The 14212-nt window shown below is 42.3% G+C and overlaps 2 protein-coding genes across 5 annotated transcripts in view; one reads left to right on the forward strand and one right to left on the reverse strand.

Moving 5' to 3' along the window:
* Window positions 1-1762, forward strand: part of LOC125718611 (zinc finger protein 236-like) — a 30089-nt gene extending 28327 nt beyond the window's left edge. For all 4 annotated transcript variants that reach the window (XM_048992511.1, XM_048992512.1, XM_048992514.1 and 1 more), the window contains exon 32: window positions 313-1762. In XM_048992511.1, coding sequence (XP_048848468.1) covers window positions 313-446 — 134 coding nt within the window. In that variant the 3' untranslated portion in view covers window positions 447-1762. The remainder of the gene's footprint in view (window positions 1-312) is intronic.
* A 1710-nt stretch (window positions 1763-3472) lies between these two features.
* On the reverse strand, window positions 3473-12846 carry mbpa (myelin basic protein a). Its single transcript, XM_048992523.1, has 6 exons — window positions 12590-12846; window positions 8441-8545; window positions 7834-7860; window positions 7654-7683; window positions 5678-5785; window positions 3473-3808 (listed from the first exon to the last, which is right to left on the reverse strand). The coding sequence occupies exons 1-6, from the start codon at window positions 12707-12709 to the stop codon at window positions 3773-3775; spliced, it is 426 nt and encodes a 141-aa protein (XP_048848480.1). The 5' UTR covers window positions 12710-12846; the 3' UTR covers window positions 3473-3772.
* Between the last annotated feature and the right edge of the window lie 1366 nt (window positions 12847-14212).

Here is a 14212-nt window from a genome sequence, read left to right on the forward strand (position 1 = left end):
GAGCTGAACTGCTGGCAGGTGCTGTAAACCCCTGTAAAGCAGTCTCTAATTGTGGCTCGAAGAGAGAGTGCAGGCTGGCAGTGGGGTGTACATTTCCGCACCCCTTTTGGGGACTCCCCCCCCCTGGGCACCACTGAGCACCTGAACTGTGCTGCTTTGGGTCAATTTTTCTTTCCATTGTCCCATATTTAGAAACACTTCAGAACCCCAGTACAGGCGACCTGAAGGTAACATGAGAGACTGTCCTCAGAGATTAGCATGGTGGAGCTGCATGTAGGACCATCTAACAGGGCTTCACTCCACCTTTTCCAGGGAGCAGCAAGGATGTGTCCATGACCCAGGAGACAGCAGGGGAGGAGGAGGTCGCGTCTGGGCTGGATCTGGCCGAGGTGGTGCAGGAGCCAGCCGCCGACTGGCAGTGTGGCATCACCAATGTGTTCCGGTAGATTCTATCACACTGTTACCTCTCCCCCATCCCCCCAAACTCACTGGCATACTGAAGCTCTTCCATTTACCCCCCATGATGGGCAGTTATCCAAACCAGCCTCCTTGAGTAACTGTTCAAGTGCTTTGGTAGAGGACCTTCCCAAGTCCAGGCGCAATAAGGATATAGAGACTAACCATTTTCAATCATTTTTTTATATGAACCCCCCCCCCAACACATGCATACACACAAGAGTTGATTTTTAAAGCTTTCACTGTAAATGCTGTCCTTCCTAGATGTCATTTTTCTCTGCCTGTTCACACAGGTGAGCCGAGAAAGGCACTCAGATTTGTCACACCAGAATGTACGCTGAATTACCTCAGCTGGTTATGAAGTCCATCTAGTTCTGTATCAGAAAAACAGTCAGATAAACTGGAGGAGAAGATGCTGAGGGCAATTTTGTATTATTTTAGAGCACATCAATGTGTCCAGAGATCCCTTATTTCTCTTCCAGTAGAATATTTATGCATGTCTATCAACAAGTTGATCTTTCGAACATCTTAACCTTTTAGTCTAAGTGGGATAACTAACTAGTAGTAGAGTATAACACAAAGTATAGTGAATTAGTACCTAAGTGTCTGTTACAGGAATGTTATCCCTGACTGCTTGCACTCCAAAAAAAGTGAATTATGCAATACTCCTTAAAAAACTCTAGATTTTAAAGGGTTGCTTGTGAGAACTCAAACTGAAATGTATATGATTAGACCCACTTGTAGTTCTAGGTGTCTGTTCTCTAAAAGCAAAAGGGACCCGTGCCTTTGTGTAGACTGTCGGCAACATGAACCCCCCCTCGGCTACACCGAGTTTGCCAACTGGGTTGTTGGGTGGGGGGCACATGGTGGGGTCACGTCCTGCTCTTAAACGGTAGGCGGGTACCCAGGGCTGTGACCCTTTCCATGCATTTGTTTACCATGGTACGTGGTACTGCCACACATTTTGTGTAAATATACACTTTTTCTAAAGGACTAGTCACTCTTGGTTTACATGATGGTTATGGAGGGTACGATGCTGTGGAAAGTTGTGGAATATCGAAGTGTAGTTTAACGTGCTGTCATAATGTTTTCATTTGTACATTAGTTCTAATTTGTATGTATATACTGTATAGATTGGATATGTTTGCCGTTTCCTCACAATATAGTGGCTGAAACCTCAACGTCAAATTTTCCCTCTGTTTTGTTACGTGAAGCTATGCCACATGTACAGATAAGCTGTATAGTTTGTAACAGGACATTGTTAAAGTATTTATGTGAGAATAAATTGAGTACTTTTTACAAATTACGAAGTGTCGGTGTTGTCCTGTCTTACTGCAGCCGACCGGGGTGGACCTCATGGGATTGGCTATGCGGCTCCGTAGCGCTGCTCAAGCCAATCACAAAGATGGGATCGTATGAATTAACTGACTTGTAATTAAGAAAATGTAGTTCCTGGGCAGGTTGAAAATCTTTGTAGTATTCATAAAATTTGGCTTTAAAAATCCTCTAATGGGGTTTAGCACAGAATGGATTTCATGTTTTATGTAAGTATAACATGCACAGATCACTTACATCAACCGGTTGATGGTGATCAACAAGTCGATCTTCAAGACTCATAATTGACGACTGACCACATTTTAACAACCACCCCATCATCAGCAGAATCTACCGAAGGGGATCCCCGTTAGGTTGGCAAAATATATCAAGGGCGACCATCACAACTCTGTAGCTATGCAGATTATTTTGTGTTTAAAAGTAGCTGTCACGGTACACAAGTTTGGAGACCACTGCTTTCAGTCTGTACATTATGGTCTGCAATGTTAGCAAACCAGAAAAGGGCAGCCCTAGAATGACTCTGAATGCGTAACCGGAGCTGGCGGCTAAATGGCAACAGCTTGACCACCTTTATTTCTTTGGTTCCATCCTTATGGCATGCAGCCGATAGACCTGTCAGGCTGATAAATCGGATCAAAGTGCTATGAAGTCTTTTATCTGTCAGTCTGTCTCTGTCTGTACCTAGTGTCTTGGATCAAAGTATGTCTCCTACAAATTTCTTTATTAGTTTTTTGTATTTTTTTTTGTGAAGAAAGAATGATTAAATGTGTACCACGAAGCACAGAGTTTTTTTTTATTATTAATTTTCAAATGCATAGTTTATTTTCATTTAAGAGGTGAGATTTTCATACACAGCGGTGATTTTCGGTGTATAACGTACATTCCTTCACAGGGAACATGCACATGTCAGGAAGGGATGGAGTACATGGGATTATTTGTTTTACACACGTGGTGGTAAAAAATAAATGTCTGGAGATACAAACTTCAGCCATAGCGCAGCAAAACATGCAGTTCGACATCCTCTCTCAGTTTCCCCAGCTCCCTCGACAACTTCCCACAAACCCTCCTTCTAATCTACATACTGTCCTTCGAAAGATTTGCGGACACAGTGACATTAAACAGTTGGAAACGGTTAACGGACCAAAGGAGAGGTGTGTGAAAACTACACAGACACTACAAATTTTTGGCAGTTTTTCTAGTCATGTAAATGGAAGGAATGAAAGAATAAAAGTAGATTTACAAGTATAATAAAGAGCTAAATAGTACTGATCACTTAATAGCTAACCCAACTGTACTAGCAAACCATAAATCGTTATTTCAGTAGTACAGTGCATTTCAGAAGGGCATTTATATCTACTGCTCTTTAACAACAGCACCAAAATGATAACCATTAATGTATTAAGCAGGTCTGTTAAAATGGCCCATTTCCTTGGGAACCTTCACAACCATCAGAAGATACCCCACCTTGACGCTCCCTACTTTCCACGCACCCTACTCAACACGTGCCAGGCAGGTACCTTTCATTCGCACATATAGACAGACAAATGTTTTATTTTGATGACAGACGGACAGTCGACTTGGGCATTCCGAGAGGGAGTCAAAAAAAGGTTAGCCTCGAAATTGTCCCGAGTAAACAAGACGCCACAAGACATTGACAACATTTAGTATCCAACAAGTCAGAGCCACAAAAAAATGAAAAAGTTGAGAAAAGGAGAAAAAAATAATCCCCCAAGCCTGAGCTTATGAGGGTACCATCAAAGAATTCAAAAACAGTTCTCGTTTGAGAATGAATGCATGTAGACGTCAGCCATGGGTTGTGTTAGCACTACCGCGTGGCTGTCTATATAGCAAGGCAAGCTGCTTTTAGTGCGTTACAAGCCGGCTGAGGTGTGAGTCTTTCACGTCGATCTTTTTTGGAATTCTTTGCTTCTCATTACTATCAACCGCTTGTTGGGTTGAGGTTGGATCTTGAGGTGGGACGTCAGCGTTTGGAAGGCGATCGGGATCGGCGTCCTCCCTGGTCAAAGAAGGGGATTGGGGGGTGGGGTTTATAAGTTGCTGATGACCACTGAAACTCAAGGACACTTGACCTATCACAACATAGAAGTTTAAATACATTCCTGAATGACACTTGTGCACCACATTAAGGAAAGAGAGAAACGATGGAGATATTCATGTTTTAAACACTATGTCAGGCAGAATGTTTTTGCTGACTAACCGCTGGTCACTTGATGTATCTGGAGACAAAGCTAAAAACGTATCTCTGAAGTTGACTGAATTCATACACGTGCACTTAATTTTTTACATTCCATCAGCCCACTTTTGCTGAAAATTGGCCAAGCAAATTCAGTCATTTAGAAGTAGATCACTTGTGATACATAGATAGGTTTATGTAAACTTTTTGAAAGGTTACATGCCAGGTTAAGTATTACGTTAATTAAGAAACATCTCATCTTGTTCATGGATGAAATTATCTTTACGCTTAATCTTGAACAAGTATTAAGAATTGTTTTTCCTACAGAAATGGCCACACAACATGGCAAATATGAAGCAGATAAACAGAACCATCTGAAGAAAAAAGATGCACTCTCTATGGAATTAAACGGAAATTGAAGTGATTTTTAAAATTAAAGTTGCATTTCTCAAGCAATCCAATATCTAATGAAATAATAATTAAATAATAATTGTGTAATACAGGTCCAATAGAGGTACAGAACAGTGGTCAAACTTTATGACGGTTGTAACAGTATAACGCTAAGAGCAATCATCAAGGACCTGTTTGTTTTTTTATAATTTTTTTTCCTCGTAGTTTTATCGTGCATAAACCATGAAATAACATGACTGTATACTTCTACAAAGTTTTGTCGAACATCAAATGCGAATCACTTCAAATACATAATTAATGAATAATTAAGTCCTAGTGACTTGTTTGTGTCGTGTTCAGAAACGAAACTCATTCTTGTTTGGGCAACTAATTGAAAGAAACGCCAAAAAGTTTGCATCTTTGATCTGTGTCTAACATCACTGTTTTTTAAAAAAATAATAATTCGAAATAAATAAGATGCAGTGAGAGTTGGCAAGCACCATGAATCGTGAGCAATGAAGGTAAGCAATGGTGGAGAGATTATATAATGGATGAAAGGTTGGGGTTACGGTTTATGCAGAGTGGAATACCGGTCCTCAAATACTACATGCTGGACAGTCATTTATACCCACCCATACACCCGCTATGTTACCTAGGTGCTGGAGAGTCACTCATTGCCCCCCCAGTTACACCACAATGCTACAAAATCCTTAGCCCCTCCTTATTATTTGAATATGTGAAGACCCTGGGGTTTAGCTGGGACAAATTGACTTTGCTTACACCTACTTTCAGAGACCTTTCACAGTTCAATAGGGCCTCTGAGCCAAGGCACCGGCATCCGGGGGCCTGGATCTAACCAGACACACTGTAACCCTGCACTGGTACAGAAGATGAATGGATCGAACCAGGTAATTGGCGCCATAGACTCAAGACCAGCAGGTGACCAGTTCACATCCCAGGAAAAGGTGGCACTGCTTGGACTCTTCGCTAATGTACTTAAAGGTGCATGTGAAATGATCACCTCTGTCAGTGTGTAAAATGAGTGGCTGTGAATGAAGGCTTAGCCAGTGAAGTGTTACGAATTAGCATTAACTATCACTGATTACTTACAGATCCCTGATGATAAATGGGCTATCATCACTGTGTTGCAGGAGAGAGGAGCAGTGAGGGAGAGACAAAAGGAGGAGTGAGAAGGCTGACTTTTGAGGGAGCTTTTCTGCAGTGCGCGAGCGGCCTGATTGTCTGGGTGTGTGAGGTGCGCAGCCTGGGTCTGGGCCTGCCTGAAGATGTTCACTTATTTACCAGTTTGAAGAGTTTGGAGAATGTTCCCTGGCCATCGCCCCCACGGCGTCCTTTGAGGGGCGACTTTGCGACCTCATAGAAGCGCGCTGGCGAGGACCTGCGGTCCCCCTGGAAGACAAGGGTTAGTCAGCAGCAGCTGCAGCTGAATCGGGGTCCCAAATCCGACCTGCAAGGCTGTCCACTCCCAGGGGGAGCCTGAGACCCCAGCCAGCGGAGCCCTGAAGAATCCAACGCGAGTAAACAGCGGGCTGTCCGCTGGCTGCATGCGGAAAGCAGCCTAGCAGCCAAATGCCTGTTATTTGAGTTAGCGATGTACAGACTATGTAAGACTATTTGGCATCACAGAGTCAGATTATGTACGTGGATACAAGGGGAGTGCAATTGTTTGTGAAAGCTGGTGAAAACAGTCGCACGCATTGGTGTGATAAAATTGACCTTTCAGATAAAAAAAAAAAAAAAAAACATGAAATTGATCGTCAGATGACATCACACGCTGCCGCCCATGTCACATTCGTAATAGGTTCTGCCCTGTGGAAAACACCAAACGTGGAATGTTGGTGGGGTGATAGAACGATGAAGGTGAAGTTAATGAGTTCATCGAGGGCTCTCTGGGATGGGGGGGGGGGGGGGACTGGAACAGCTCCCACGAGGGTCTTTACCGGGTGAGGCTCAGAAAGAGTCCAGCTGTGTCAAAGTCATCCAGTACCAGTGAGTCACTCTGGATTAAAGTGTCAGAGAAACAGAGTAATACTCAATAATAGTGATATCACAGACTCCCACAAGGGCGGTGCTCTTGTGTTGCCATGTTTCCTATCAACGAACCATTTACTTTAAAGGGAAATGGTGGGTATATTCCCATAAATCACACACTTCATTGTTAACACCGAAAGCTGAAAAAGCAGATTTGTTCACTCTAGTTGTGAATTTTTCCACTGCTAAAAAGTGATACTCTGAGGAAATACAAGTTTATAAAGTTGGTGACGGTTTTGTGCCTCCTTCCAGTGGTGTGGGCGTAAAATTCCCAACCACTACTGAAACAATTCATCTGCGTCAGAATATGTTCTCCTACTGTGAGTTAATTATTATAAATTCATTATAGACACAACTGACAAGAAGCTGAGGTAGACATAAAATTGGTCACCAAATATCCAGATTTCCTGTAAAAGGAGAATCAATCAAAAACTGCAGGATGAAGGAGAATATGCAGAGAGACTGTGTTTTAATTAACAGCAATTAATTACAGGAGTGTCATAGTCCTGGAGTGTTATAATGCACTAAACACCAGTCGGGGTCTTGAAGGTGGAAAAGGAGATGGTCCTTCAGCACAGCATACACAGTTAGGCATTGCGCTATGGAGGAGGCAGTGGTAACACTTCACTGTTTTTAGTCATTTATAAACACACTTATAATGCATTATAATGCATTCATAAAGCATTATAAATGTGGCTATAAATATGTATCAAAAGGCATGACACATTATAGCCATGCTTATTATGCATTATGAATGCTTTATGAAGCTCTCATCTATAATGCACTATAGATACCATCATAATGCAGTACATTATGCATTATACATAATGCAGTATAATACCAAGCATTATAATGCATTATGAAGGTATTTATAGCGCAAGACAGAGAACTTCATAAATCATTCAGAATGCATAATAAATTTGGCCTTTTTATAAACATAGCCATGTTTATTGTGCCTTATGAATGTATTATTATTATTATTTGTTATGAATGTGTTTATAAATGAGTAAAAACATGGCCTTAAATGTTACCGAGCTGTTAACTGGAAGCAGCTGTGGAAAGTAAATGTTATGGGTCAGTACAACTGAGGGTATCAGCAAGAAAATTCAAGAAGCAGAGGGAAAAACAGAAGGAAAATTATAATTAAACTGACGCTGGATTGAGATTGACATGGGTTAATAGGTTGGGGGTGTGGCATATTTTAGGTATACATTAGAGTTACCTACCCAGCCTAATTTGGCGGACAGTCCTCTCCACTGGACAGGAAAGAGACAGAGATAGAGGGGTCATGGAGAGACAGGGCTAACAATGGCAGCTGTAACAGTGCTGCTGGACACCAACAGACCCAATGCAGAGACAGCCAGTAAGGGCCTGTGAAATAGGCAGCGGAGTGAGATAGGACTTACCCTGGATTTAGGACGAGGTGGGGACACCTGTGAAGAGATTCAAAGAAAAATGGATCAGATCCAAAATGTCTATCCTTACTGTCTATAAGAACCTAGGATCTTATAAGGTGCTTGGGTTTTCAAATTCCTGTTTCAGGACACACAGACGGGTGAGCAGTGTGTGTGTGTGTGTGTGTGAGTGAGCTCGTGTTAGTTCATGTTCCCTGCCATCCAGGGTGAAGCCCAGTCTTGTGGCCAAAGTTGTCAGGGGTTAAACACAACCCCCCCCCCACCACCCTGTGATCCTGTGGATCCAACAAGTGGTTGAAAAATATACATAAGAATGTTTCTTTTCTTCCATCTCCATACTTTTTTCTGAACTTAGGTATAACTACTAGATGTAATTGACCCTAATTTCCTGCTGGCTGGGAAAAAACAAACAACAAATCATGCAGGTTATTTTCATAGTTTTTTTTCCCCCAAGAATTTCCATGGGGCCAATACAGTTTGTCTTAAACCACATTTGGCCTGTGTTTGACAGAGCTGTGAAATTACAATGGTTTCTCCCATCAGCCCCTGCTGCCTCCATCGCTTGAGTGACTGTAAGGAGGGTCCCGGTGATGCTCACAATGCTTTTGAAGAAATGGACCACAGCATTGTCCTGTCCACGGCGGCGGGCAGAGGCGTGCAGGGGCCTTTGCGGAGAGGCAGACAGGTGGGTCCGGAAAGACCCCTGGGGGAAACAAGGAAAGGCCACACACTGTCCTTAAAAAGTGCCAAGACTTCCAGGAGTCAGCATACATTAGTAGGCTGCAATATGGCAGAGTTCATCTAAACAGTATCTAGCAAGGGTATAAAACTAACATTTCCCCCATGACAAGATACTGAATGCGAAATGAGGTTTTTTTACAAATGGCAAAGTGAAAGAACTGGACCAAACCAGTAAATATAAAAATACTGCTTTTGAACTACTTGACCACCGGACCGGACACATGCCTCTTATATATAATCAATGCAGCAGACAAGTCCTGTCCTTGTCTCTTGTGATTCAGGTAAATGCGGGGAGCTTATGGATGGGCAGAGAGATGCTTCCCGTCACGTCTGCTGCAGAACAGGTAGGGTAGTCATACATGATTACACGCTGTCCTTCAGATGCTAATGGTGTCGCTACAAAGTTTAGCTGGAATACATTATATTCATATCCAGGCCTTGTTTACTTCAAGGATTAAAATGCGGTTCTGATTATGAAAGGTTTCTGGAAAAGTTGCCTTCTACGCGCAAACAACTAATTACGTCAGTCTACGCTTGACCCATCAGTGAGTCATTTGCAGAGGATGCAAATGGCATGTTTATCTACAAAACACAGCTCGCTCACAAGCAACATTAAATGCACTCCAGCTTTCATATGGCTGCTTTATGATATTTTTAAGAACAGATTAAGTATCATTATATTTTTTTAAAGCTTCTAACTATTATTTTCCATTTTTTTCCATTTCCATATATTATAGCCCCATATAAGAAGATGTGTTGCCTAAAATCAGTATTCACAAAATAAAATCAGTTCACAAAAACTGAAATATGAGGAATTGTCTTTGCATATTATTTTCATGGATAGAAAATACACATTCTGTTTAACATGTGTCCAGCGAATAGTCATATTTGTGTGTGATTTTTAAATGCCAAATGGGAAATCTGTTGAAAAAAAAATCTCACACCTATCTAATTTCCACTTTAAATGGGCACCCTGGACAGTTTAAGGTCTAGGTGAAAAGCGACCATTTACATTCTGCCGCCAAATGATGGTCAGTGGGCAGAACTCTTTTGAAAGACTGAAAAATAAAAGCAGGATGTTAATAAGCATTAACACTGAAAGTTACTGCCACTCACCCGTAAAATTATGGAATCAGAAAAGGACCCTTTTATGCTTTGAGTTCTGGAGATTAAGAGCTACTGAGGTTTCGCGTTGGTGATAGTGTTACTAAAGTGAGGGATCTGCAGATCATGCTTAAATAACGCAGGATCTTCTTTCCAACTTAATTTGTCTTTCATCGTTCCAAAAAACCAAAACCGCCGTCTTCTGAGTCTGGCGACATCAGTTTATTCAGATCGGTTTCACTTCCCCGGGTGTCTTACAGAAAGATGCACAAAGCTGTCCAAGAAAGTAAAGATGTCCACAGATTTACTTGGGCAGTAATAGCAGGTGACCTGGGGAGCCCAACAGCTTGTCTCCATCTTTCTGCAGGTTTTAGAGGTTTCCAGCTTGATTAGCATTTGATTGCTGCCTTAAACACCAGCTGAAGTGACTTATATCTGTACAGTATAATCAGTAATAAAGCATCTAAGATTCACTGTAGAGAGACACCCATGGTACCTTGGGCCTGGTGCACTAGGACAGGACAGCTTGCATCCATAGTACCCAGTATTACTCAAACTTTTTTTCTTTCCTCCACAAAGCTGTGTCAGGTCCTTTAAAAGTGGGGAGAATTTAAACTCTGTCAGAAAAAAAAATGTTTGATGATGTTTGAGTCTGCTTAACAATTCGGTATTCCCACCCAAAGTACAGCTACTTAGGAAAAGACAGTATTATGAAGGAGGCCTTTGTGCCGTGGGAATAACTTCATACATAGTAACACCATGGCTGAAATAAATTAAATTAGAGAAATTTAAGAGATTGATCTCTGTAATGTGCCCACATAAGCTCACATAATGGAGTAAGAATGTGCTGAAAAAATAATTTTTATTTTGTAATCCTGATTTAGCTGAATTCATTAGATGTTAGGGTATGGCTTAGAATTGCACAATTAAAGACATAAGTCTTTTCTTAAAGTAATTCTCTCTATTATGCATTGCAAATGGTAGAAATACTATATACTGTATAGCTATACCGATTTAGCTCAGTAGTGTCAGACAGAAAAATGAATGCATCCTTTAGTTAGGCCCCTCATCTAATTTGCCTGATGAATTAATTAATATATATCTTTGGGGCGGCATGGTGGTGCAGTGGTTAGCACTGTTGCCTCACACCTTTGGGACCCGTGTTTGAGTCTCCGCCTGGGTCACATGTGTGTCGAGTTTGCATGTTCTCCCCATGTCGTCGTGGGGTTTTCTCCGGGTACTCCGGTTTCCCCCCCACAGTCCAAAAACATGCTGAGGCTAATTGGACTTGCTAAATTGCACGTAGGAGTACATGCGTGAGTGAATGGTGTGTGAGTGTGCCCTGCGATGGGCTGGCCCCCCATCCTGGGTTGTTCCCTGCCTCGTGCCCATTGCTTCTGGCATAGGCTCTGGACCTCCTGCCACCCAGTAGGATAAGCGGTTTGGAAAATGGATGGATGGATATATCTTTTACTGTAACTTCCATGTTGTCGCTGTTGTCCATACATTAGACCATCTACCCATAGCTGTGCTGATCCTTAATTGTTCCATGAGGTTAGGGGCACAAGGGGCTAAGCTATGCAGGTTCTGAACACGGTCGTCATGGAGACCAACTACGGAGCCAGTGACCACACGTCAGTCGGTGTCAATAGTGGGTTAAAGTCGAATGATGAACCACGTTAACGTGCATAAAGAACATGAATGAAGAACTGGATCTGTACAATAGCATCCAGGAAAGTAAAAAAATATAGCTTCCTGGTCAGTATTAACTGCGTACAATGTTGCTTAATTAGAAAAGTGTTTATTGTTAATTTATATATAAATAGAGAAATTATCTGTTTAACATTTACTCCCAATAAAGCATATTTGGTACATCATATTCTGGATAATCATTTGACTGTTTTAAAAGTGAAAGTTCCACTGATGAATATAACAAATAAATAATTTAATACCACATTTTGATATTTAATTTAAATAGATCATTAGGGACATTACTTAATCCGCATTACTAAATCCTGATAGCATTATAAGGCAATTTGTTGTATCTGACTTTCCCTAAATAAACTTGATACTTTGTTACTCACAAGACCACAACACCAACTTAGCTGTACAAAATATCAGAACGCACAATTGAAAGAATTGCATATACGTGACTGATTTACGTTAAAAGCAGGCAGATGCTTGGGAGGCCAGATGTAATTCTCATTCCTTTTCCTCTCGGCCTGCACTCTAAATAGTTTACAGCCTTTTACATTCAATGAGTAACTGTAATCAGTCAAAATTAATTCAATTGCGTGAGCAGGTTCATTAGGGCGTGGACGGAGTACAGTATCCTCCATAGCAAGTGTATTCCACCTAATTTAGCAGTTAGGTAAACCATTTAATCTGAATAGCACCAAAATATGTTACAGGACTGAACTACTGCATGTTCTGAGCTATATCTATGATTTAAATCAAAATTTATAATGAATAGAGAGAAAAGCAGAATCCCCCGGTGTACAGTGGCACATCATAAAAACACAACCGCTTAGAGCACTTTCTCCTAGGCAATGGCATGAAAACAAAATGACATAACTATGTACGTTTGGTATCCACGTTCCACGTGAAGCTACCAAACTGCGACACTGAAGACTTAAGAATGCGAGGGGTGACACAACCCTCCATTTGAGACATTAGCCTAATACCGAATGTGAGACATGATTTTCATTAAACCCTGTTGTTTATGTACTTCTCTCCATTATGTGCTCTCAGCCATAACCCTATTTCCACTAGAGTAATATATGCCAACAATCAAACAGGGACAGGAGACAGGATATTTTTGCAATAATATTCTGGGGATGATTTTCATTTATCAGATAAAAACTCATACTGAGTATCTTCCCCAAATAAATATCATGCTCACCTTGCCCTTCCTTCGCTTGTCTCCTCCAAAGAACCTGCCAATCTGGTCCAGGATACCTGGGTGACGTTTCCTCCTACCCAGGCCAAAGGGACTTTGCCCTGAGGTGCTTGCGGTGGCCATCTTAGGTGTCGCTAGGCTTGATCTCTTTGGCCCGAAGAACTTCAGTCCGTGTCCTGCTCAGTAAAATCCGAACCACCCTCTGGTCCCGCCGTGCTCTGCTCCCCGATGGTCTGCAGCTCATCCGAGGTGGAGAGGCGGTCTTTGAAGGTGTTGTTCTCTGGCCCCGGGGCATCTTGGGAGAAGAGGAGGAGCGAATGGAGGCGGATGGTGGTGGGGCCAGCTGTGCTGGCATGAGGCCAAGCATTCTTTGGACCCATTGCTCCCATGGAGTCAGTCACCGTTGTCTTCTCTGAGGACTTCCCATTGTTCTGGTCCACATCTGCCTCTCCCTGGCCTGCAAAATAACAAGGGTCATCTATGGACTTGGGCCTGGTGCCGAACAGCGTCTCTCACAATGGTCGGAATTGTCAGAACGGCCCTCTTCTGTTGGGTCTTGGTATGAGAAGATTGAAAAACAGACGAAGGGATGAAGGGGGTGAGATAAGTTTTCAGAAGGCGCTGATGCCATCAGCTGTTGACCTGCAGGGATTGTCAGTCATTCCCTCCGTCTACCTGCCCGTTTTCCACCTTCCCTCACTCAGTGTTGCCTCACACAAACAACAGCATATGTAGACCAGTCCAAAAACACACTCAAGACACACGCATTCTTCTCATTTCCTTGAGTGTTTTCCGTATCCGGCATGCCTACAGCTTATCCCAGGAAGTAGAGGATGGTTGCTCAGGGTTTACACTTGCAAACATTGGGCAATTTGGAGTCACGTATTCATTTAAACTGCATATGTTCAGTCTGCTGGAGGAGACACATCAGCAGAGACAGGGCTCGACCCAAGCCCACAGCTCTGGAGGTGTAAAGCCACAGTGGTACTCAGTAATGCACTGTACTCACTCAGAAATGAATTTAAATGAATTTAATGGTATATATTTTAATTTGAGATTGACAATATGGGCACAGAGACCCTAAGATCAAACTCATCTGGAACTGGGATGTCTTAAGCCTCAAAGATTTGGCTCCTTTGCTCACAGCCGTTAATGCCGCCCATGAAACAATGCAGACACTGTAGTGTCCTAACTGATGCAACAACACAATAGCGCACTGCCTCTTAACAGATGCTCTTTGTTTTGCTCTTGCCATGCCATAAAGAAGTAACACTTTTAAAGTATGCTTTTATGAAACGAAATGCACAAAAACGCTTGAGAAATTTCAAAAACGATGCAAAAGCTGGCAATAGCATTGGCCAAGCATCTTAAGAGCTAAGCGGGGATGCAACAGATATCTTAATGAAGACTCATTCACCAGCAGTTTTCGAATTAGCCGGTGGGAGGCCCCCTATAAATCTTGATGAACTAACGTGGCATGAAAATATCTTCTTCATGGAAGGTCCCTTAAGGTTTACTAGTGGACCCCCCCACCCCCACATCTCTCCTCATCTTGCACAATGTGCACTGCAAAGAAGGAGAGGTGGAGCTCGAGAAGTGATCATGACAGTGACTTTTGTTGTTGAG

The sequence above is a fragment of the Brienomyrus brachyistius genome, chromosome 23, assembly GCF_023856365.1.
Source record: "Brienomyrus brachyistius isolate T26 chromosome 23, BBRACH_0.4, whole genome shotgun sequence".
Taxonomy (NCBI): Eukaryota; Metazoa; Chordata; class Actinopteri; order Osteoglossiformes; family Mormyridae; genus Brienomyrus; species Brienomyrus brachyistius.

What these genes read in the sequence shown, in the direction of transcription:
- mbpa (XM_048992523.1), bottom strand. Translation starts at nt 12,709, where the DNA reads ATGGCCACCGCAAGCACCTCAGGGCAAAGTCCCTTTGGCCTGGGTAGG. An exon ending in TCCATTTCTTCAAAAGCATT is followed by an intron (nt 7,861 to 8,440) that starts GTGAGCATCACC and finishes ATCTCTTCACAG; the next exon opens with GTGTCCCCACCTCGTCCTAA. An exon ending in TGTCCGCCAAATTAGGCTGG is followed by an intron (nt 5,786 to 7,653) that starts GTAGGTAACTCT and finishes CTTGTCTTCCAG; the next exon opens with GGGGACCGCAGGTCCTCGCC.